Source organism: Lepisma saccharinum, chromosome 18 (genome assembly GCF_977018435.1).
Source record: "Lepisma saccharinum chromosome 18, izLepSacc3.1, whole genome shotgun sequence".
Classification (NCBI taxonomy): Eukaryota; Metazoa; Arthropoda; class Insecta; order Zygentoma; family Lepismatidae; genus Lepisma; species Lepisma saccharinum.
Genome location: NC_139246.1, coordinates 57,614,314 through 57,638,981, shown reverse-complemented (window position 1 = coordinate 57,638,981; position 24,668 = coordinate 57,614,314). Strand labels below are relative to the sequence as shown.

The window sequence follows — 24,668 nt, the reverse complement described above, 5'->3', positions numbered from 1 at the left end:
TTCTGAGAATGCGATAGTAAATTTTTAAACGAGCAAAGATGATAAAATTTATATTTTCATACTCGAACTCAGTATCTAAAGCGGAGATAAATTACGATTCTAAAATATTTTTTTCTAGTAGATGATTAGATGATAGATATATCGAGTTTTCCTATGTCTGTTTCTGTGTATCACCTTCTTCATCTGGCTGTCTCTTTCGCTTCTTCCCCGAGCTCGTTGGACAGTCAACTTACGACCTCACAACCGAAGTTCCCTGGTTCGATTCCCGTCCTGGCCGAAGGGGTGTATGTTTACTTAAGAGCGTCCCTTGATCTATTTAATCTAATTTTTGTTCATCCTCATGTTTGCGATTAGCCGAAAGTGGCAAAAATGTGACGCCAAATAAGAGAAATGCAAATACAGAAAATTCCCTAGCGTCTTTCCCTTCTCACTTTCTCATTCTATTTCTGTTCATTTCTATCGTTCTCTCACATACGCCTTTCGTTTTTTTTGCAATGACATTGTGGCAAATGATAATGCAACGTTCATGGTCACAGTAAAAGCCGCCCGCAGGTTTTTTATCGGTGGCGGGGCAGAATAAGATTTCATATCTTGCCCTTCAGTCATATAAACTTTTATTATTATTATTGCTACTACTACTACTAATAATACTTTGGCGTTTTACACAAGTTCAAACTCGATTCTACTATTTAGATAGAAACTAGATTCGCCTTGCTTCCTTTCCATAAACATCTAACACTTTGTTTGTGAACTGTTTGTCATTTTTGTACTTCTTCCACAAAATACAGGTATCAAACACAGAGCACTTAATCAAAAGTCCTTCCTAATATCTCAGAACCATGTTTTTATTTGCCGAAGGGTACTGTAGAAAAAATAATACTTTAATATGACGGGTATCAATATTATCAAGGTCAGATCCCGACTTCGAGAAAAGATTTCCCGACTTTTCGTAACACAGAACAGCCCAGTAATTACAAAGGATCTTATGTAAGATATGTTAATTCTTGATATTTTCTGCACTATAAGTGTCTGAAATTTCTTCAAATTAACAGTTTAACAGTTTTTATTCCAAAAGTGCAAAAAAAAAATCACTTAAAGAGGAAATAGTGTGTACTACAATTCCAGATTTTCACCACGTAGAGAAATTTTCAAAATTTCCTGCCCTCGTCGGGAAATGGAGAATTTTTTCCTTCCCATTCCCCCCCCCCCCCGATCAAAAATTATTCATCTCGCATACCCTTAGTTACATCAGTCAACACGATTCTAATGTCTGTTGCGAAAAAGTTCCCTCGTTATTTTGTTGGAAGTAACAGTTAATTCTGTAACTGACAGCCTGTAAATTCAGAAAGCAATGTTATTTGTAAATAAATACGCTACAGTTTCATCATTCGAATTACATGAACTTTTTGCAGATATCTCAGGGGTCACGTGCCCCCCCTGCTCCCCCTGAAGGCTGCGTTGGTCACAGTTTCACAACAAATGAATGAAAGGAAGTGATTTCTGGGAAGGTCTATATTTATGCATGAACACACTGGAACAGAAATTAGCTTGACACTAACGGTGGGTGTTACTGTGCTCAAGGATCGAAGCACCAGAACGGTTAAGAACAAGTAATATTTTAGTGATGTAATTATTAAAAGAAAACTTTTTGACTTCCAAGAACAACTCTTGTAAGATGTTTTGGTCACTGCATTTGTGAATATCAACCCCCTTTTTTCTGTTTGTGTAATACATATAGAATGTTATTTTATTTATTGTAGTGTTACTACCAGCGGGTGCTGTCTCTGAAGTCATCGAAGCAGGTTGTTTCGATGTCTCTCATTGCGACAACCGTTTCTCTTTTGATGCTGATCCCACCAATCGTCATAGGAGGGGTGTCCAAACACGCAGGTACAATTTGCATCTAGACATCTCTTTGGTGTTAAAATTTACATCTGAACTTTGAATTTCTCGCTCTCTGTGAGGAGCAAAAGTGTTTTTTTTTCAGAGTTGGAAAATGCGTGCAAAATGAATAGATACAAATTGTGAATGTGGTTACTTTTATTTAGGGATGACGTTCCAAAGCTACGCCATGAATACAAATGACAAAGGTGCCTTCCCGACAGCGTAGTGGTAAACAGTGGCGTGTCCAAGGGGAGTTGAGGGAGTCAGCTCCCCCCCCTTTTGGCCCAGTATTCCTAAATAAACAAGTCAAAGGCAAGAAAAGATGGCAAAATAAGGGCTAACTAACTGCAAACAAAATGTATACGTAATCCTCTCCTTTCGAAAATCCTGGGCACGCCACTGGTTGTAACAAGTTCTGAGTTCGATTCGCAGGCCACTTCAGTCTCCGAAGTGAACATAATGCGGAGAGAGAGAGAGAGAGAGAGAGAGAGAGAGAGAGAGAAAACGGGGGTAGGTAGGTTTGCAGACATTTCTTTTCCCACATTTAGATGTTTCTTAAGCATCATTACTGATCTCATAGAAGTAAATGCAGATTGTGTTATTGCAGTAACAATAACGAGAGAGAGCAATTTGTATAAACTTCCAGATCCAGGAATTCTCTTCTTTTCACGAACGTAAAGCATGCTATATGATAATTATCACTTCCGCACCTTTTGCATTAAATTCTAAATGCGAAAAATTTGGTGAATAATAAGAATAATTATAATAGTGCATATACTCTGAACGGGGAGGAAATTTTCTTCTCCCGCTTTCTTTAGAAATGTAAAGTTTGGGAACACAATAGAGGGGGATGAGGTGTCCGTCTTCAGTTCGAGTAGGTACTTTAAATTGTAGGTTCAGTCCTGATTAGCTTCTCTCTCTCTCTCTTTCTCTCTCTCTATTTATCTATCTCTGTGTACCTATATAAATTGGACTTGAAATAAATTTTGACAACTGACTCTTGAATTACTGCTGTCTTACGATATATAAATGTAACACATTTCAGCTACTGCTACAATACATGAATATTGAATAAGCTTTTGAAAAAAGTTTTGTCGTAAAAATAATTCTACATAATATGCCTGACAAAGCCTAGATTTGCCCGAGGGATATCGCTTTGTCATTCGGGCTATATGTTACCCAGAAGTAGATGAACAACGCCTCAGAAGATCATTTCTTTAGTAATTACTTCCGGGTCGTATTCTAATTCCACTTTACTATGATTCTAGTTCTAGCAATAACACATGTGCTGTTTTTTCTTAATTTTAAGTGAAAATTAATTGTACAGTGCCATTTTCAAGTAATATTGTATAAACTACGAGGGATGATCGGGAAATAAAGAATACAAAGCCTGTAAATTTCAGTAGGTATTTATTTTAGACGAATACAAACGGAATCAAGTGAGAGGATCTTTCATACACTACTTCTCAACATTCTTCTCTGGTACAGGCATTTATCTCAGCACTTCACGAGGTTTATGTTGCCTGTCTCATAGAACCCGAGTTTCTGTTGTCGGAGACCAACCCTGACTTCGTGCTGCACATCATCCGAATAAAATCGGCGTCATTGCTGCTTCTACGAAAAGCAATTCGGAAAAAGAGGCACGGACGCACCACAGGAGCCGTTCTCCTTCATGACAATGCGACTCCACACACTAGTGTTGCCCACGGGACGAGACGGGACAGGCTTTTAAAAATTCGAGACGAGACGAGATTGACCATGTGTCATAAGACAAACGAATATTTTCGAGACGAGACAGCTATTCCACGAGACTCCACGAGACGAGACAGGCCAAAATCTCGTCTCGTGGGCAACACTACCACACACGTGAATACCTACTGAAATGTACAGGCTTCGTATTCTTTTCTCCCGATCATCCCTCGTATATCTAATGATGTGATTCCATGTTAATATATTGCGGTTCTTCATTTATTGCATTCTCAGTCTGGAATGAAACAGCGCTTGGAGCTTCGCTGAGTGAGGCCGATGCCCCGATGGTTCTTCCGCTGGCTCTACGCTATCTGGTCCCCCGAGCTGTCACTTTCTTCGGCCTGGGCGCCGTCAGCGCTGCTGTGGTGTCCTCCATGGACAGCGCCGTGCTGGGAGCGAGTGCCGCGTTGGCCAGGAACATCTACCAGCAGATTCTGAGGCCTCAGGTAGGTTTCCGTTACTGAAGAGAGCTTAACATGGTTGTGGCTCCTAATTAGCTAAACTGAAACAAGAAGAAGCTTTGTCAGAGCTGGCCCAATGTAGGTGCGAGGTCTGGAGCAAATAGTGTGCACGGATCTTATAGATAGAGTTAACTGAAAATGGTCAGATTAACTTAAGATGTCTTGGCTTCTCCATGTTAAACACATCAATGACGTATGTAGCAATAAATAGAAATTGATTTATGATCTAAATTGTTTCTTATTTTGGTTTGTCATCACTACCAATTCGATCCTATATTCCAGTTTTGCTTAATGGCATATCAGCATAAGATTTTTGATGTGATCGCCATTTTAGGCTAAACAGGAATTCACATTTTGCCATAACCTTTTTTATTCTTGGTATTTTTCTATTAATTTTGACTTTTAACCTAAGTGTGCTAATAATGTAAAGGATGCGTATACTAAACTTTCATTATACAGCATAACAATGTTTGAAAATCAACAGCAATCTAATATTTATTAACTGCTGAGTTTCATGTGATTCTATTCTATTCTTCAATGATGTTTATATTCTGAAATTTGATTTAAGTTTAAGCAATTGCAAACGTTATTCTACACTAATAGACCTGAGGTTTATTTTTGCTGATTTTTATTACTTCATTTAGGATTTAAAATATATTATAGAAAATATAAATAGTTACCAGTTATGGGTTGATATTTTACTGTCAATATCTTTAAAATCATGAATTCAATTACTTTTATTTGTGTATTTTCAGGCAAGCGACAGAGAAATAATCTGGTGCACCAGAATAGGAGTTCTGCTGGTTGGTGTGGCTGCCACAGGCGTTGCATTCACAGTCGATTCCATCTATGGATTGTGGTGGGTATCAGGGTGAATTTTAGTCTGTAGCACGATGCATGGTGTTTGTCTTTGTTTTTGGAATGAACTGAAAAGTATTTAAGTACTTTTAGTGCCTGAAAGAAACAGCTTTAGTTGCCATTGGCCAGTTGGCTTATTTGGTTATTATTCCGTTTAGTTTGTTTTACGATTGAAAGCAACACTTTATGGGGTAATGATACCAGTGAAGAGTATGCAAAGTCAAGTGTAAATGTTCAACATTGTGGGATTCTGAGGTACACCTGTGACCTGCATTACAATCTTATAGTGTGCAGAATTTACGAAAGAACACTTATCAACAGTCGACTGAAATACGTAGTAGCGCCAACTTCACATTAATATTGTTATCAGGATTGACATGAAGATCACATATATACGAGGAGGTATCAAAAAATTTTGGTTGTTGAGGTATAATTTGTTTAATAATGGAAAGATTGAAACAATGAACATACATGTAGTTTGCCTGCAGTGCCCTCTACTCAGAATTACCTTTCCACACAGTTGCCATCACGTTCGATGCATTTGTGCGAGCGTTTTATACAGCCCTCAAAACCAGTTTGGAAAAATTCCTCAGAACACTCCCTGCCCCACCGTTTAGAGCTGTTTTAACCTTCTGCAGGTCATCAAATCATGCCACGAAGCACAGACTTAGCTCAGACTTTATGGTATCCCAAACTCTCAATCATTGCATGTGCTGACCCATAGGACATGTGCACTGCATCAGAAACTTCCTGGATGGTGATGCGTCTATCCTCTCGAATGAGCTCATCATCCCTGTGGCGGTTGTCGTGGGTCATGCCACTCCTTGTCATGTCCACACTTTCGGTTTCTCCCACTTTGAACTTTACTTAAGTTTGAGCTAAGTCTGTGCTTCCTGGCATGAGATTCAATGACCTACAGGAGATTAAAATAGCTCTAAACCGTGGGGCAGGGAATGTTCTGTGGAATTTTTCCAAACTGGTTTTGAGGGCTGGATAAAACGCTGGCACAAATGCATCGAACGTGATGGCAACTGCGTGGAAGGGTACACTACAGGCAAACTATATGTATGTTCATTGTTTCAATCTTCCCATTATTAAACAAATTATACCTCAACAAGCAAAACTTTTTGATACCCCCTTGTATATACAAATTCCTCAAAAGGAAATTTGGAATATTATATTAGACAATAGGTGATAGACACTGCCTTGGAATGCAACAACACATGGTAGCTGTCTGGTGGACGTTCTCATCTTTTCGCCGACATATGCCACCATGCCTATCACCTAATATAATAATGTTCCAAACTTGTTGTGAGGAGTGTATACATACTACACAATTCTTAAGGAATTCAGGGGGACAGAAAGTGCCTTACCCTTCTAAAATTGACTGAAAATTTATTATTTATTATTATTATTATTATTATTGATAATAATAAGGTTTACTTCTGTATTGGTATTCTTGTTACCTATCTTCACTTTCATGCCGATTTTGGCTGATCGCATGGTTGAAATTGATGAAGGGGCAATCACAAAGAACACTCATGCCTAGGCCAGGACTCGAACCTAGGAACATCCGTGGCGAGATAGAAAGTAAATCACCTAACTGCTCTGTCACAGAGTTTCAGAGGTTATTTTTAATATTCTTGATTTGTAAACAATAGTAAGAAAGTATAATTTTAAGTAGCAAGTTCATATAAGTCTTCATAGCTTGTAGCACTCCATTTACATTTAATGAATTATGGGTGTATAGACATCAAATACGAGTAGATGTTAAGAAAGCTGAGAATCACCTCATATCTTTAGAGTTGGATATCTAGAGCAAAGGGTAAATGAATACGAACATTTAATATTTTTCTGTATTGATACTGAAGTACCGTAGTTTATAAAACTACAGATATTGAAAAATACAATTTGTAATAATGATTCACATCAAATAAAATACAATCAGAAGTAGTGTTACAGCAAAAATAATATGTCGACTAAGAGAATTGTTCTAAATTATAAGCAGATGAAAGGAAACGAGTAGTGTGTTATAAAACAACTGCTGTACATAAAGTCGAATGAGAGGTCACAAATAAAAAAAAATGGAAAAAGGCTTGTAAAGAGTTACCACCGAAAGTTTGTTAGACGAGGTGCTCTCAGGGAGCAAAGGCTTACACTGAAGCCTAGGTTTATTTTTAAGCCATCTAATACTGTTTCATTATGTGTTACATTCATTGATGAATATTAGTGTTTGATTTGATTTCGTGGTACTATTATCTTGCATATGAGCATGTTTCTTGTTTATGCTATTTTCATTTTTGAATATTAGTATTTATTTTGATTTCACAGTACTATCATTTTGCATTTGTGCATGTTTCTTGTTTGTTATGTTTTTTTTCAATTTTGAATATTAGTATTTATTTTGATTTCATGGTACTATCATTTTGCACATGTGCATATTTCTTGTTTATCCCTTTTTCATTGAGCATTGTATGGCTTGATTTTACTGAATGCTTAATACTTTTTCCTGTTGCTGCATTAACCTAGTTGCTTTTTTGATGTTTGATATGCTTCAGATGCATGCCGAATGAGAATTGCTAAACATTCAGGACAAACTTTATCTATGCATGTGGAACAAGGGTATTACTCCATCCCCCTTGCTGTCATCCAAGTTTGTAACAATTCATTTAGTCAATGTCTGTTTTGTGATTGCATGTCTTCGTAATTGTTACATCTGATCCATTGTACTGAAAATGGAGAGTAAATATATCCTGTAGGATTAGCTCCTCTATACAGATACATTAGTCTTCTTGATGCTAATTGTATGTATAGTGTAATATTAATACGGCCTAACCATTTTTCAGCTGATTTTTCAACTGATATGAAATTTTTAAACCTACATTGATTGATGTATAAATCTCTCTTCGACATTCTCAATATTGGAAAGAAAAATTATCGAGAGGCTTTTGATTTCATAACCTTTGTCATATTTTGTTCAATTCTTTCTCATCTTGATGAAGTTCTTGTTTCGATTCCACATTCTAACCATGCTTTCTAGTATTGTACTGAGTTACTCAATGATCTGGTTGAAATCTAACGTGTTTTCTCGGCGATATGATTTTTATACAAAATGTTTCATTCTGAGACTTGATTTTTATGCCCAGAAATGTATTTTGGGGATTCTTCCATTCGTCGCATCTTCTAATACTTTCTTACATTGTGATAGGTAATATGTATGTGTTTTTGGTTAGGGAGATGCGAGGGAATTCCACCCTTCTGCTTGTAATTCTTTTAGACCCTTGGAGCATGTAACGTATACGTATACTCGTACATGTATGCAATATCCCTTTTGTTTCGAAACAAGGTTCTGGAATACCTTCTGCAGGAAATTTTTTCATGTAACACACCGTATGTGAGTGAGTATGCCTGATAGACCTTCTCATTAATGTATGTTTATACGTATATTCTATATTGTATACATGATACGTATGTTTCAGAATTCAAGGATGGGTACAGGTATTTTCTGTTTTCTTTAACTCCTCTTGTGATTAGGTGATGGCTTAACTAACTCAACCCTCTAGTGTTGTTAAACCCGAAGGTTTATGGCTGCAGCAACTAAAACCTTTCATCTGTCCCTATCCATCCTTACAGATTTCCTTTTGGTCCATCTCAACGTTATCCCTCCATCTTCGTATTGGACTTACTACTGGTCTAGGTGATGGCTTCATGTTTCTATTTATCTCACATAATAGGCCTCCCCGATGGCGCAGTGGTAGCATCGTCGCCTTGTAATGAAGAGGTATCGGGTTCGATACCCGGTGGAGGCACATAGTAGTTCGGATCCCACTTTAAACTGTAGGTCAAGTCCCGATTAGCCTTACTGTGCATAAAGTGGACTTAAAACAACAATTCAAGTCTATTATCTCACATAATTATTTCAAATTCTGTCTTGTGTGCATTTATTATCTGTTTACTAAGACCTTATACACAACTCTCTTTGTATTACTTCTTCTGGGCTTTCCGGTTTCAATGCTTCTCCTGTTCTTCTTGGTCTACCGCTTCTTTGCTTTGTGGATCATCTGAAAAGCATCCATCCCATTTTTCATGGTCATGGACATTTGACCTTACTGTAAATTGCATTATGTTTACCGTTACAGGTATTTGTCTTCAGATCTAGTATTTGTCCTGGTATTCCCCCACTTCGTGTTTGCCCTGTGGTGGCCTAAATACTGCCACATCTATGGAAGCATAGCTAGCTTCATTGTAGGCATAATACTTCGAGTACTTATGGGGGAACCCCTAATAGGAATTCCTGCGGTTATAAAGTTTCCAGGATCTCCAGAAGTCGGTGGTACGACCACGTATCCTTCCAGGACAATTACTATGCTTATTAGTGCAACGGTGCTAGTACTGGTGTCTGTAGTGAGCCATACTTTCAAGCCTTCAAAGGACATAGAGGCTGAAAATTCTTTGGAGGTTAAAACCATCAGCTACTATGAGAACAAAGGCGTCGACACATCTTGATCTTTGTATGGAAATAACTGGACGGAGTAGGAATTAGTCGAGAGAGAAACTGATAAATTGCTGATCAATGGTAAGTAGTAAAAACTGTCGATGGATTGTAGATGTTCTGAGACTAAAGGTTCTACTACATGTGAGTGATATTTTACCGCTGATTTATCTCCTACATACAATTTAACAGTTCGTAATGGTAATGTTTCTACTCGTGTAAAATATCACTTTGATCAGTCATAAATGCACTGTTTGTCTTTCGCCAAGTTAATTTTAGGTTGCCATTCTTTCCTAAACTCATTTATCGCTTCACATATTCTGATTTTCCCCCCGCTGATTACACAAAACCGAATTCTTAATTCCTCTGTTGCCGGCCTCCATGGCTGAGTGGTTAGCACAGCGCGCTACGACGACAAGGGTCCCGGGTTCGAATCCCGGCATGGGTGTTTGTGAGTGTTCCTTCATCAATTTCATTGTATCACCACCCATCCTCATCATCGCGATTAGTCAACAGTGGCAGAAAAGGGACGTAAAATAAACCAAATCAATCAAATCAATGAATTAATTCCTCTGTTCAGATAATGTTTACATTGGTTACATAATTCTCCAGAAAATGTATACAATGGTTACATAATTCTCCAGAAAATGTTTACATTGGTTACATAATTCTCCAGAAAATGTTTACATTGGTTACATTATTCTCCAGAAAATGTTTACATTGGTTACATAATTCTCCAGAAAATGGGTACATTGGTTACATAATACTCCTATATGCATAATCATTCAATTCTATGCTACTTTATGTAATATATAGGCCTACTACTATTAATTGAGGATACTGAAAAGTAGAATATGGAGCTACTAAGGTAAAATATAGGGTGACCATACGTCCCGTTTTGACCGGGACAATCCCGTTTCACAGGTGTGTCTCGGTCGTCCCGTCCATTTTATTAAAATGCTGCAATTTTTCCCCTTTTTATAAAAACCTAGGAGTTATTTTGAAAACCAAGTCTAAATTTGAGAGAGATTCATCCTAACAAGAGATGTTTTGTATGTGTCCCGTTATTTGTAGAGCAATGAATAAACATGCACTTTCTTTACGGAATTGCAACAATAATTTAAATTTTCTGAGTCTTGACACAAACTCAAAAGAAAAATCTAGAGTTGTGTGTCTGATATGTGGGGCAAGGTTTTCGGGGAGATTAATGAAGGGTTGGTGAAGAATAAAGCTTCTCACAAGAAGATTGGTTCTTCTTCTAAATATTATACTTTAGGCATTACTCAACTTCAACATTAAAGGTATATCAGAACGGACGAGAAACGCTATGCAAGTCTTACCTAGATTAATATAATGCCTTTTGACAACGGGAGATCATATTTAATTTATTGTTTGTGGCATATAATTTATGTGATCCATCCTTTAATAAATACGTTAATAATAAATAATTGTTATAATTAGGCTTAACCGAGTTTTCCTTGTTCTGTTCTCCTTGGGATGTTCCGTTTTGGGGTCAAAATATTATAATCACCCTAGTAAAGAGAAAGAGGAAACAGGGATTTACAGGACAAAGTATTATAAAACCTTCAAGGAAATCAACATTTAGGAAGCTCAGGTAATCTTCTGAGATAGAGTAATGATTAACCTTATTTGCTCCTCATCAAGGGCTCTGGGTTTAATTTCAGCAGTTCGGATTTCACCAAATTTTACCTTCTTACTGTACAACGTGAGCAGGTTTCAAACACACTTTGACTACATGAGCAAAAGCTGAAAGAAATACTCTCACTGATTTACATTCGCAAAAGTTCGTTAGTAATTTCCCCCTACTTCATTGTAGATTTGTGTATATGTGTGTGTAGTATGAAATATAATATCGTATCTATTAATATTTCTTCCAATTCTGGTTTGTAATGAAGACATCATTATATAATGCTGATTGACATGTGTTGTTTATACTGTGATCTAGAGTCCGTCATTAAAATATTGTTTCAGGAGCTGCATAGATAAATCATTCTACATAAGTATGATCTTGAATCATGTCATTAACATTTAACTTTGTCACAAATGCAATAGATACAGTATTGCGAAATCAGTAACACCATAAACTTTATGCTCGAATAAAAAAAGCTAATGTTCCTGTGATTATTAATAATTAGGTTAGAGAAATTTGTAATTATAATGCTCGTAGTTTTTGAGAAAATTGTAAACTGCAAAATGTGTACCGTCAATGAGCAACACATTGGCAGCAAGGTTGTTAATGTTCAAGCGTAGAAGCTCCTATATTATCATGATATATGTATATTTGTTATTTAACTAGCTTTTTCTGCCTCTTTTGACAAATAGTAATGGTCAGGGTGAGTGACGATTAGATGAAATATATGAAGGGACCACTCATAAAGAATACCCATACTTAAGCCAGGACTCGAACCCGGAACTATGGTGAAGAGATTCAAAGTCGATCACTTAACGCACTCGGTCATCAAACCAGAACTAGTTACATGTCATTTATCTACAGACATCTTCTCTAGCAAATTCCACCTTTTTGAAAAAAATGAAAACTAATGTATGGTCATTCTGGTTCTAAGTATACCATCACAGCCCCTAAAAACAGATGGAAAATTGTAGCTAAACCCTTGTATTTCCTGATGTATTTTCATTTTCTAAATGCTCTGAAGAAAAAATGTACGGATTTTAATATAAAAACTATTTCTTCATTATTACTTATGTTTGAAAACTAATCAAATAAATAAATACTGTGTAAATAATTAACCTAATATTTTGAATGCACTGCACTCCAAGAAGTCCTTTAGAACTAGAAGTCATTCATTCAGTTTCTTCTCACCAGCACGCAGGGCGACGAAAGTCGGCACATCAATCGCTCGTATGCCCCCAGCAGTGCATCTCTCTAATATAAACCGTGCTGTAGTCAGATGTGAATGACTGAATGTTACTATTATTTAAGTTATAAAGAGAGGTTCTCATTATTACAAAATATGTATTACATTAAATTAAACTATAATTAGAAACTATTTCACGAAAATTTTATTATTATTATATTTTTAAATCTAACAATTTTGTTCATTATAATATGCATAAAAACACACTAATTGCTTTCCATTAAAAATATATGTATTTCCCTTCTAATCACAGATATAAAATTCAAAAAGAAAAGCATTCCCATTTACGATTATATGTTACACTTTCTTTAAAATGTTAACAAACTGTAACCCATCCGGATTGACAAAACTTGTCAAATTTATTGAAAACTGAACCTTTAAATTATAATGTTTCATATAATATATTTCTCTCTTGCCATAGTTTACAGTAGTAGTAGAGAAGGTGTATTGTTGCAATAATTCTATGGCAATAAGTCATTGCCACATGAAAGGAACATTTTGGCATCCCGTTGTGAACAAGACCTCAGTATTCAGGCTCGTATCTAGAAATATATTTCAGGGGTAAGTCCGAACTATTTATATAAGTAATTATATTAAATGATATTAAAATTATAACAAATATGTAAATTAATTAATATTGTATTATTATTATTACATGAATTGGTAAAAGACAGTATAAGATTTGAGATATAACAGCACGTATTCATTTTCTAGCTTAGGTGTAGTTAAGATCGCCAAAGTTTGTATAAAAAAACTGCCCTGGCTAGGAAATGAATGCCCAATAATTAATTCAATATTTAATGATACATGTTAGATCCAGTAAACGAAAAGTATGGTTCCTGACTAATATGTTATGTATGTTATTAAAAGCAGTAATGGGCATAGACTATACAAAATTGACCTTAAGAACCGTATGATCCCATACACAACAAATGTTAATAAAGTATTTTTCATTATTTAATTTTATTACTTGGTAAACTTTCGGGAGGGGGGTCCGGATCCCTTGGACCCTCCTCTAGATACGTCCTTGTCAATATTGTCTTTCGTCAAGTTTGAATAGAATCGAAGCAAACTTATAAAGTTATTGAATTATTTCTCTTATTTCTTCCAGGTATCTGTCTGCTGATCTTGTGTTCCTAATCGTGTTCCCCCATTTTGTATTCTCCCTATGGCGTCCTGATTGGTGCAACGTTTACGGCAGCGTTGCCAGTTTCATAACCGGCATCGTCCTTAGAATCCTGGTGGGAGAACCCCAGCTGGGAATCCCCGCCGTGCTCCGTTTCCCTGGCTACAGAGAGGACGAAGGCGTCCAGGTTTATCCAGTGAGGACCATCGCCATGATAGTCACGTCAGCCGTCCTCGCGACGGTGTCCTTTGCAGCCAGTAACTACGACGGAACCAAGAAGAAGCAAGACAATAGTTTAAAGTTAAACAATTGGGACGCTCACAATGGACATGTCGTTGCAGAATCAGACTGTTACAAGCTTTCCTCTAAAACTATATCGGCAGAATTTTGCTAGTGATGGTGTGGAAAGTTTTTGTTCCAGAATATTTCAAACCCGCCAACCACGAGAGACGGAACTCGAGTTGTTCGACAATGCACAAGATGCTAATAATGCTCTCAATGATATAACGTCATTGCTTACTTGTGAATATCGTAGTTCCTAGATAATAAAGAAGAATGTATTTGCATACAGTGTATGTGCGAGTTAAAACGATGCCCGTAGTATGGGCCAATTTTAATACCGATGAAGTGCACTTGATGTAAGAAACAATTTTAATAAAGTATTTTTAATAGTTTATATCTGTCTATGGTACATATGTTTTATGTTCGGCGTTATTAGTACAGTCAGGACCATAAGAGGATCCAGACAAGCATGTTATACTGAACGCAACTCCAATTGGCCGCTGGGAAACAGCGAATCAGCGATCAGTTGAATTTTCTTCGACTGAAATCGGACATTTTCGAGTCACAAGGTACCGAACGTTGTTCGCGGGACGAGACAAATGAGCGTTGGGTCCACCACATCTTGCCAAACGTACTGTAAAGCTCGAGAGAGACTTCTCGTGCAACGATATTGCCAGCACCAGAAATCATCGGAGTGTTAATGGTACAACTGCACACGTGGTCCTACATGAGGGAGTTTCGCATGCAAACACTCTACAAACAAGCAAATAGACAACTGGCAAAAACAGAAGTACGCTTGGCAACGTTGCTTCGGGAGAGCGATGTGACCCCTTCAGCGTTTACTTCACAACTGAGTTTGTTGACACCCATCTAGCCACACCCCCCCCCCCCGAATACGATTGGGGGACAGAAGGTCAGAAATAGCTGTCAAGGTCACCTACCAGTTGGAGTTGCATTCAGTAGGGTGGAATTCGGATATGACCAGGAAGTAATTACTAAAGAAATTATCTTCGGAGGTGGTGTTCATCTACTTCAGGGCAACTTATAGCCAGAATGCTAAAACAGTACGCCTTGGGCAAATCTAGATATCTAAGGAACAATAATAGAGACTAAATAGGTTTTGCCATAAATATTGTGAAGAACACAAAGCATTATCAAAAGGTTGCTTCTCATTCTTGAATTGTAGCAGTACCTGGAATGTGTTTTCATTCTTCAACAAGAACACGTATTTAATCACTTCTCGAAAATGTCTTATACTTCAATGTGTAGATCTATCAGTTAAAATACGAATACGTTTTCCCATGTTGCGTAAAATCAAGGTCGGGTGAAGTACGAGTGAACAGATTATTATGGCCGCGCTATCCACGAACAGCTGACGCGGGATGATATGGACTGAGATGGTTTGCTTACATAGAGTCGTCGTAAGGTTCGTCATTCCGACTGTAGAGACTTTGGATTAGTGTCTAACAGTGAAATAGATTCGATATCTGAGGTCGTATTGAACTGTCTAATGAATCTAGTCCTGATTAATGTACAGGGTGTCCATAAATTATTCATCCTAAACAGTCAAATATCTTTACTGTATAAAGTTAGTCGGAAATAACAGACAAGGCATTGCAATCATAGGCTCAATTAATTTTTAAGGAACAAAGTTTTCATTATTAATAAATCTCTACATGAACACCCTGAGTGGTTTTCACAATATCAAGTCTAATTGACTATTTCACTCGAAGTGTTGCCAATCATATCCACAGTAACTGATACCACAGCCTCCTCGATCCTGGACTTCAATTCCATCAAGTCCATGACTTTCTTGTTGCAGACAATGTCCTTCACGTAACCCCACATAAAGAAATCCAGGGAATTTTGTACACGAGATTTTGTTTCTCACAACCACAACACACCCGTTGCCATTTCCTACACCGTCGCCTTTTTACTGTTTTGTCGCATTGCATGATGATACCGAGTGTTGCCAAGTACATGGAAGATTTTTTTTAGATGTTCATCTCCACTCCGCGGCAGAGAGAGTTTTTTATGGAACGTTTAAGGGGTGAATAGTGTCTAAACTTTGATTTATTATTTTACTATCATGAAAAGGATTACTCGGACATTTTTGTTTCTTTTAATATAATACTATCAATAGTTCTTATAATACAGGGTGATTATAAAGTCACTTGACATTCTTGGGAAATCGGCGACCAATAACAAAATAAATGATACTACAGTACAGAAGAGACACCAAAACACAAAATTAACGCCTTTCTACATGACCTCCACAAAATTAACACTTTTTCACATGCCCTCCATCAATTTCAAAACAAGTGTCCCAACGGAAGGCAGCATTAAACACCTTCTCGAACATAGCCGGAGTGATCATCTCGCATGCATTTCGTATGCGTTCTTTCAACACTGTGAGATTGGCAACCTTAGTTTTGTATACCTTCTCTTTGATAAAACCCCAAGCAAAGAAATCCAGTGGGGTAAGGTCAGGTGAACGGGATGCCCACATACGAAGAGATCATCTTCCTATCCACCTGTTGGGAAAGGTGGTGTTGAGGTACTCTCGAACAGTGGTTGTGAAGTGGGGCGGTGCACCGTCTTGTTGGAAGACCGCTGTACCAAGGATACCATCATCCAACAACTGCGGCTCTAGGAAAAGTTGTAACATGTCGAGGTAAGTGCCTCAATTGTTCCACAAACATGATAGGCCCATAGACGTTATGTTTGGTTCACTTTCGGAGTGTCCCTTTGCCATTCGATGGTATCATTGGGCGGCTCATTGCCCCATATTCGACAATTATGACGGTTCACATGTCCACAAACGTGGAATGTAGCCTCGTCGCGGAAAAGGATGTTGTCCATTAACTGTTCCTGATGTGCAGCCTACAGAGATCGAAACACATTGTCCGTCGTGCAGAATAATTCTCAGCTTCCAGTTTGTGCAGTACCTGGATACGGTATGCTTTCTTTTTCAAGGTGTAGTGTAACACTTTACAGACAGTCGACTGTGGTATCTCAGGTTCACGACTTAAACGGCGGGGGGATGATCGAGGACTCGTTCAATGGCGTCATGGATATTTTGCACCTTCTCGTTGGATATGGGTGGCCGACCTGTGCGTTTCTCATCCACTACGGATCCTGTGCGCATGAATTTGTTTACCAGTAACTGGATATTTCCTCGTGCTGGAGCTGGTTTCCTGAAAATTCGTTCAAACATATCCCGGAACCACCCTGTACCTTCTACCTCCTAGACGTCCCGAAACAATTACTATACGCTCTTCTAATGTAAACAATTTGGTACCTGTAAAGAGTAATAAGATCGGTTAACGGTTTCTCACAAATGTCATGCGAGTTTATAATCACCCTGTACTTAGTGATCCTTTTTAAAAGGGGCACAAATCTACCAATGCTTCTTTGGACTATGACAGTGCTTATATTTCCAATTTTGTTCCACGTCAAAATTGGAATTCTCATTAACCCTGCATGAGCCGACCTCCGTGCCGTAGCGGTTAGCACAGCGCGCTACGACGCCAGGTGTCCCGGGTTCGAATTCCGGCCGAATGAAAATTGTGAGTATCCCTTCATCAGTTTCATCATATCATCGCTCATCCTTATTAGCCTAGAGTGGCAGAAAATCGAATAAACCAAATCAATCGATCACTTTCCCTGTGGTCCAAAGAATTGGCTAGAAGAACTGCTCCCACTACAAGACTTCTAGCATATAACTATTGCTTAATGCAACAAAGCCTTTCAGGGCCAGAGTAGCCTAGTAAGTGCTCACAAGAACACTCAAAATGCATCAATTTACATTATTTTCCCGTCACGTTTGTCTAACAATGACGATGATATGATGAAATTGATAAAAGATGAAATTGATACTGCTGGTAACATTGCATCAATGGTTATACAACGGAGACTACTGAATATTGCAATCTACAGACTTCTCGAGCCTACCTCTCTACACAAGAAACGCATTCTATGCAAAAACAAAATTGAAATTTTTAGAAATTTGAAAAAAATATCGTCGTTGCTATTTTCGTGGCTTCTTATAGATTTTCATTTAAATATTTCATGGTTTGGAGGGGGCATGGCACCCATGGCCCCTCCCCAGGGTACGGGCCTGGTGGACTATAATGTGTTTCTGCAGTCAAACAATTTGTGGGTTCTGTGCGTAGATACGCTTTTACCTATAGCTCTTGTCTGGTCTTACGGTTGGCGACCTACATGCTGGCAAGGGAAGTGGGGAGCGGGTAAGCGACCAATCCAGTGCGATAAGAAACGCAGCTGAACGAGGCGTGCGCAGCAACTTCTCCCGCGAAGTCATAACTCTCGGCGCTACCGCTGTTGTCTGGTTGGTCTGTGGCGTATTCACCGAACCCCACTTCCCTTGCCAGCATGAAGGCCGCCCGCCGTAAGATTAACAAGAGCTATAGTCAATTTCTGACTTGTATGGCCATGGCCGTGTGTAAGGGGAAGGCTCAGGGCCGGTGCGGAAACTGGGGCATACAATGTAAGCGGGGCCTACAATATCAATACTCAATATCAAACTATTGTTTTGCTTTTCAAAGTAAGAATTTTTAGTCATATAAAACATCATTATCTATCACGACTCAATTTTGTTTACTTTTCTTTGACTGTTAACGTTTTAGTAAATTTACATTTTTAACATAAAATAGTATTTTCACATCGCCAATTTACGTTGAGACGCCATGGTTCCCGGGTTCGAATTCTGGGCGCTTAGGCATAGGTGTTCTTTGTAAGTGTCCCTTCATCAATTTCATCATATCATCACTCATCCTGTCAGAAAATGTAGCTGGAATTGTTGATAGTGACAGCTGCATTTTCTGACTGAATTTCTAATAAGCTATGGACAAACTGTGTAGCCAATAAAAGCAAGCACCATCCTCTGGAATGTGAATACTTCTGTGCAAAACTTACGAAGCCATTATATTATGCAAGAAACATAAAATAGGATTAGGAAATGTAGCATCTAATTCAGTATTCGGAATGTTAGTAACTGGAACCTATCTGTAAGTTACTTTTACATTTATTTTCTGCTCAAAGGGTTCTTGCAAACAGATTACGCAGAATCGGCAATCGTTAATCGTAATAAAATAAATTATGAAACCTAATGTTTGTGTTGTATATATTTCTGGTGCATACCTAATATGTCTTCAAATATTGATGATATTACAACAATTAAATGATCGAAAAAGGAGTCTATTTTGCTTGAATTATTTTAATTCGAAAAATGGCCACGTTTCTTTTCATGTAGAGGCATTAATTCCACTTGAACCTGTTTCTTTCTGTTCCATTTCAAGTTCAACAAGATTAACTCCCTCAACAATGGCTTCTTTCTACCTCAACCGCCTCGTAGCAAATAGATACTGAAATCCAAAACACTGTGCAGTGATCCCAGCTTCCTTGTCTTTTACCTTAGCATCCAGAGAAAATACATATGTAGTTGGAGGGGGAGTTGCCAAATTTAGCACTTCTTCTACGTTACAAATTTTCAAGTTAGCAATTTGAGTCTCGTAAAGTACGAGCTATAACAGTAACTGTTGATTACGATACTTCTATTTTACAAAAGTAACTCTGCTATAATTACAGCTACTGACTTTTAAAAGTAGATAGTAACAGTTACATTTCATCACTTTTTCATTAATTTTCATCACAAAAAGTAACTGTTACTTCCAAACACTGATTTGTTTCAATGGTTATGCATGTGGAGGGGTTAAACCCTGAGACTTCACTTTACCAGGGTCCCTGCTACGATGGCAATATTTCCATACCATACTATCGGTTTTAATATTTGGCTAGACTCTACTTTACGTCCATATTGACTTTTGGTGGTAACCGATGGGAGTTAACAATACTGCAGGCTCGTCTTTGTGTCCGCGTTGTGAATGTGTGTGCTTTGCTCGTTTGCGTTCTGCGTGGGGATTGCTTCTTTGCGTTCTCGGTGTGTGTGTATGGTGCATGAGAAAGAACAGGTTCCAAAAACTTGTAGATAGTGTAAAATACGTTTACCCCAGTAATAATTTAGTGCATCGTTCAAAACCGTGCTTGCAGACAGCTGGCATCTGTTCGGATAAGTACCTTTTTCTTTTTACACTTCCTGTTCACGATAGCCCCACTAACCATTCACGGGTAGCCCCACGAACCATTCACGTTAGCCCCAAAAAACATGCACGGGTAGCCCCACAAACCATTCACGATAGCCCCACGAACCATTCACGGGGACGAGGTATGCCTACGAGGTTAGGTTAGGCCTGTTAGGTTAGGTTCCATTAGCACTCATTTCACCCCTAAATATGTGGCTCATCATCGAAAAATCTCCTCAGTACGTTCAATTACGCATATCCGGACAAAATCGGTTTTTATCGATTTCCTCCTCCAGGTAATTTTTCCTCGCTTTGGGATTTACGTTGTTGAATTCCTTATACAATAAGCTTTCCAACGATATATCACACGTATTCCTTAGGAAAAGGACGTAAAGTAGTCTTACCTAATATTTTAAGAATTGTTCTTTTACGACAAAAATAAATACAAAAAGTTGAACATTTGAACAAAATATATGTATATTCATAAATGATTAAGAAACTTCACTGATTCTGTAATCACATTTAATAACATTAAACAGAGAATGAGACATTGTGACCTAAAGGCAAGGCAATTAACTGAGAAAAAGTCTTATTTCAAAGAGAGATCTAATAATTATGAAATAATCTCCCTTCGAAAATACAAATCCTGTTGTATAAATCAAGTTAAATACTAAACTTTTACTAATGTGCTCTACTATCTAGAACAATGTAAAAACTGTGTTATAATCTGATGTAAAATTTTTGAAAATTGATAACTTTGTTGACGTTATCGTTTCAAAGTTTTATTAAATATTTGTAGTGCCATCTACCGTTAGCTGTGTAACTATAGAAACTTTCCCAAAAAGTATAGATTCTTTTGTAGGAGCATTTAGAAGCCTTAGAATATTTAAAATGATTATGAAAGTAAATTTCAAGTTTCGAGAAGATAATTAGCGCAGTTTATAGTTGAGAAAAACACTATTTATCGAAAAAAAACCGCTATAAGGATTTTTTTTATGTAAGAATCCGCGCTTCCCAGCATGTAGCTCCCAGCATTTCTCGGTTAGTGGTGTTTTGGGCACGGACTATTGCCGTATTATCCCTACACCGAAAGTAACTTTTTCTTAGCTTTTTGTTACAAATGATGCACCTGCTTTAAAATAAGCAGTATACCAACACTAAGCACTATATTTTAAGAAGTGATGTTACTCATGAATATGGAGAATATCGCTCATGTCTTGTAATGCAGCTATAGCATAAAAATTCACATCCACCTCAGTAAAGCGCCAAACACGCATTGTTGTAACAAACACATTATTGCGAGCGAAGCAAGCAAGAACATTTTTACATCAATTTCTTTGCAGGATTTCAAGAATATAAATTTAACGGGGTGTCAATACTTTCTTAGGATCCCGGGATATTTAGTCTTTTTCAACTTCTGTTTTGGCACGTTCGGGGTCGAAAACGTGTGAATTCCATATCGCTAAATACAGTCTCCAAAATTTAATGTTCAAACTCTCTCTTCACTACAGAAATCCCTTGACAATCTAAGATTTCAAGAGCTTCCTATCTCCCCCTTTAAATTTCATACTCAATCCTACCACAAAAATGTCCATGCCAATTTTAGACGGGGTGCCCGGCTTTGCGCCAATCACTCTGGAAAATGGTTTGGTTTTGCGCCAATAATTACCGGATCCTTATCTTTCCGTACATGGTTTTGCGCCACTACAGAAAATCGTAATTCAATGACTTAGGTTGGCAAGCATGATTTTCCGTCCTACTTAAACAGGCTGCGGACTGTCACCGAGATGGCGTGGTTAAAAATTATGCACCACCAACCATAAGTATACAAAATTGCACTTGTCAAACTGCAGTCTCTTACAATGGAACCTTTGTGGCATGTGAGATCAATTTCACGTAATGCATGCGTGAAATTGCTTTGCGATTATATTGATCAATGTAAGATTCAATTTTGAGGTATTTTTCTCTTAAAACACTACTCTTACGAGCGGGTTTTTCGAGGCCATTTATTTTAAGGTAAGTGTCGGTCTGGAGGTTAGATCCTTACCTCTATTCGATGCCTCTGCGAGCAGTTCCATGGTCGACCGGACCCCGGTGTAATGAAACGTGTAACGTTGAGGTGAAACACAGGGAGGTAGACGAAAGCCACGATCAGTCGTTGCCCTTGAGAGACAGGATTGCCAACCTATACAATTCTTAGCTCGGCTAGACATTCAAGAGTGGCGGAAAACATTCTTGGCGCAAAAGATACTGTGGCACTAATATTTACAATTTGTTCATTGGCGCAAAACACGCGATTTTGGCGCAAATGCATTGCACCCGTTGATATTGAAGACTGGATATTAACTCCTCCAAAAAATTAATTCTCAGTCTCCACACCAGAATTTCTGCAACATTCTAAGACAATAGTAATACACAAGAATTGGATACCTTAAGGCTCAATGCCCCTCTAACTAAAATACCCGCCATAATCTAAGACAGAGTTGAATACTGTCCCCGCCAACGTTTAATTCAGAATTCCCCCAGAACCCACGTGTCAATTAAGGCCTAATATATAAGAGTTGGATATTTATCCCCCCCCCCCTTCGCACCTTCAATAATGACCTTAAACGCTTTCTTTTCTTCATCTAATGGATTAAATATGGTGAATTTAAGGTGTAAAATTTTTACCTGTATTTTGGAAAAATATATAAATGTTCAATTTTACCTTATGTGAAGGAAAAAAAATCCCCCAAAGAATCTCGATGGCGCAGCCTGCGCCATAATCCCCCCCTGTGGGCACCACTGAATATACGTTTTTTTGGTAGAAAAGGCTTAGCTTAAACTGTTCAGAGATATGTACGTACAACATGTATATTTCAACCTTTTATGCCACAGAAATCCAACTCCTAGACATAGCACTTGATTGATTTTTTTTATTGCACTTCACTTTTCTTCCACTTTTGGCTAATCGCGAAGATGAAGATGAATGGGGATAAGATAAAAGTGATCAAAGGACAATCACAAACACACATAGACATGACACAACACAATACGAGTCATACAGATTATACTGGAAGAGAACTTGACATTTGAGAAATACTGCAATATCAAATAAGAAAGTTATGATGCTTCTCACCATCTACATTTCTTCAATTTGAACGCTGGCTCTCCTAGGTTCATCTGAATGATGAGGCTGGAGCATGAACTGTGATTATAGCGAGAAACCCTTGCATTCGCTAGTCACTAGATAACAGAAACGGGCACTAGACCTGTGAATGAAGTTACGCTTCTAGATTGAAGAATTCACGAAGAAAGTTACTACTTAAAAAGTAATTGAGCTAGAGTTACAGCTGCTTTCCAATAAGGAACTCACACTAAGTTACTTCACAATTACTAGCCCATATATTATAAATAAGATACTATACAAGAATCATTCCATACGAAATCAACAGAGCCCAAAACCTGACCATCTAAGATTTTCATGAAAGTTTGGAAGTTGAAACTATTCATTGAACTTAGTAACTGAAAATTTTGAGTCTAGAGCGTCTTGGAATTGTAAAATTATTCAAGGTCAATTTAGCACAAATTGCTCTTCCTAAGCTCGTTTAGCAATACTAAATGTGCTGTAACTCTGACCCTATTTGACCTAGGAAGCTGAAATAAAGTTTATTGCATGTATAGGGAATTGAACAAGCATAGTTTAAACCCCCCATACTTGATGGAAATCTGAGGTGATCAGGTTGAAAATTGCATATATCTGTGTTGATTTGGCAGGGAATAACTCATAACTGGTATAACATGTTTCATATATGAATTATAAGCGGACTATGCTTTTCGCTGATGAACATAAAATTTAGTAAATATAAGAAATATAGGTAGATGTATTACCATTAATTAGTTGTAAATGAAGAAAAGTTTTTTTTTATTTTCTTTTTGCAATCCATATTTTTGTTAATTACTGTTGAACCAAAAAGCTATATTGTATCTAGGATGATTGTCCAAGGCCAAGGAACCCGGGTTCGAATCCCGGACTGGTCATCGATGTTCTTCATGAGTGCCCGTCCCTTCATCAATTTCATCGCATCATTACTCGTCCTCATCTTTGCGATTAGCCAAAAGTGGCAGAAATGCGAGGCAAAATGAACCAAATCAATAAACAATCTCATTTCTTACGTGTTCTAATACGGCTAAAAATGTATACCCACTTTGAATTGTTATAAAGACCATGCTGACAAAGATACAAATACGTTTTATGACCTAAATTAAAGAAGACCCATGTAGAATTTTTAAAGTTATCAGTAATGTAATCAGGTATGTTCAAAACAGTACTTGGTACGAGGCCTATTATTTTTATTAATTTAAGCACGATGATAAACCTATTTTGACGATGTTTTTGTCGATTTTATAGTATTGCAACTCTGTGATTGTTCATCTCCTATTTCGTACGAGTGTCATAATTTCTTTCGAGTTAAAGTACATAACACCCACGCACACCCACGCACACCCACACCCAACCAAGCACACCCATACAAATTTACTTCCGGTTTACTTCTGGTCTACTTCTGGTCTACTTCCGGTTTACTTCCGGTCTACTTCCGGTCTACTTGACAGACACCTGTGGGTTTTTCTAGTTTTTTATAAGTGCATATATTTTAGGAGTTCAAAGCAACACTTGGTACGAGGCCTATTGTTTTTATTAATTTAACTACAATGGAAAACATATTTTGATGATGTTTTTGTCGATTTTATACTATTGCATATCTGTGTTTTTTCACCTCACACTTGGTACGAGTGTCATAATTTCTTTCGAGTTAAAGTACGCAACTTAGCGAT

At 37.7% G+C, this 24,668-nt stretch overlaps 1 protein-coding gene across 1 annotated transcript in view; it reads left to right on the top strand.

The window, feature by feature from the left end:
- LOC146002591 (high-affinity choline transporter 1-like) overlaps positions 1–14,121 on the top strand; it is a 39,433-nt gene extending 25,312 nt beyond the window's left edge. Inside the window, exons 7-10 of the mRNA XM_083140537.1 lie at positions 1,761–1,890; positions 3,868–4,079; positions 4,850–4,953; positions 13,453–14,121. Of these exons, the coding sequence (XP_082996663.1) occupies positions 1,761–1,890; positions 3,868–4,079; positions 4,850–4,953; positions 13,453–13,861 (855 nt within the window). The 3' untranslated portion in view covers positions 13,862–14,121. The remainder of the gene's footprint in view (positions 1–1,760; positions 1,891–3,867; positions 4,080–4,849; positions 4,954–13,452) is intronic.
- Positions 14,122–24,668: the final 10,547 nt, after the last annotated feature.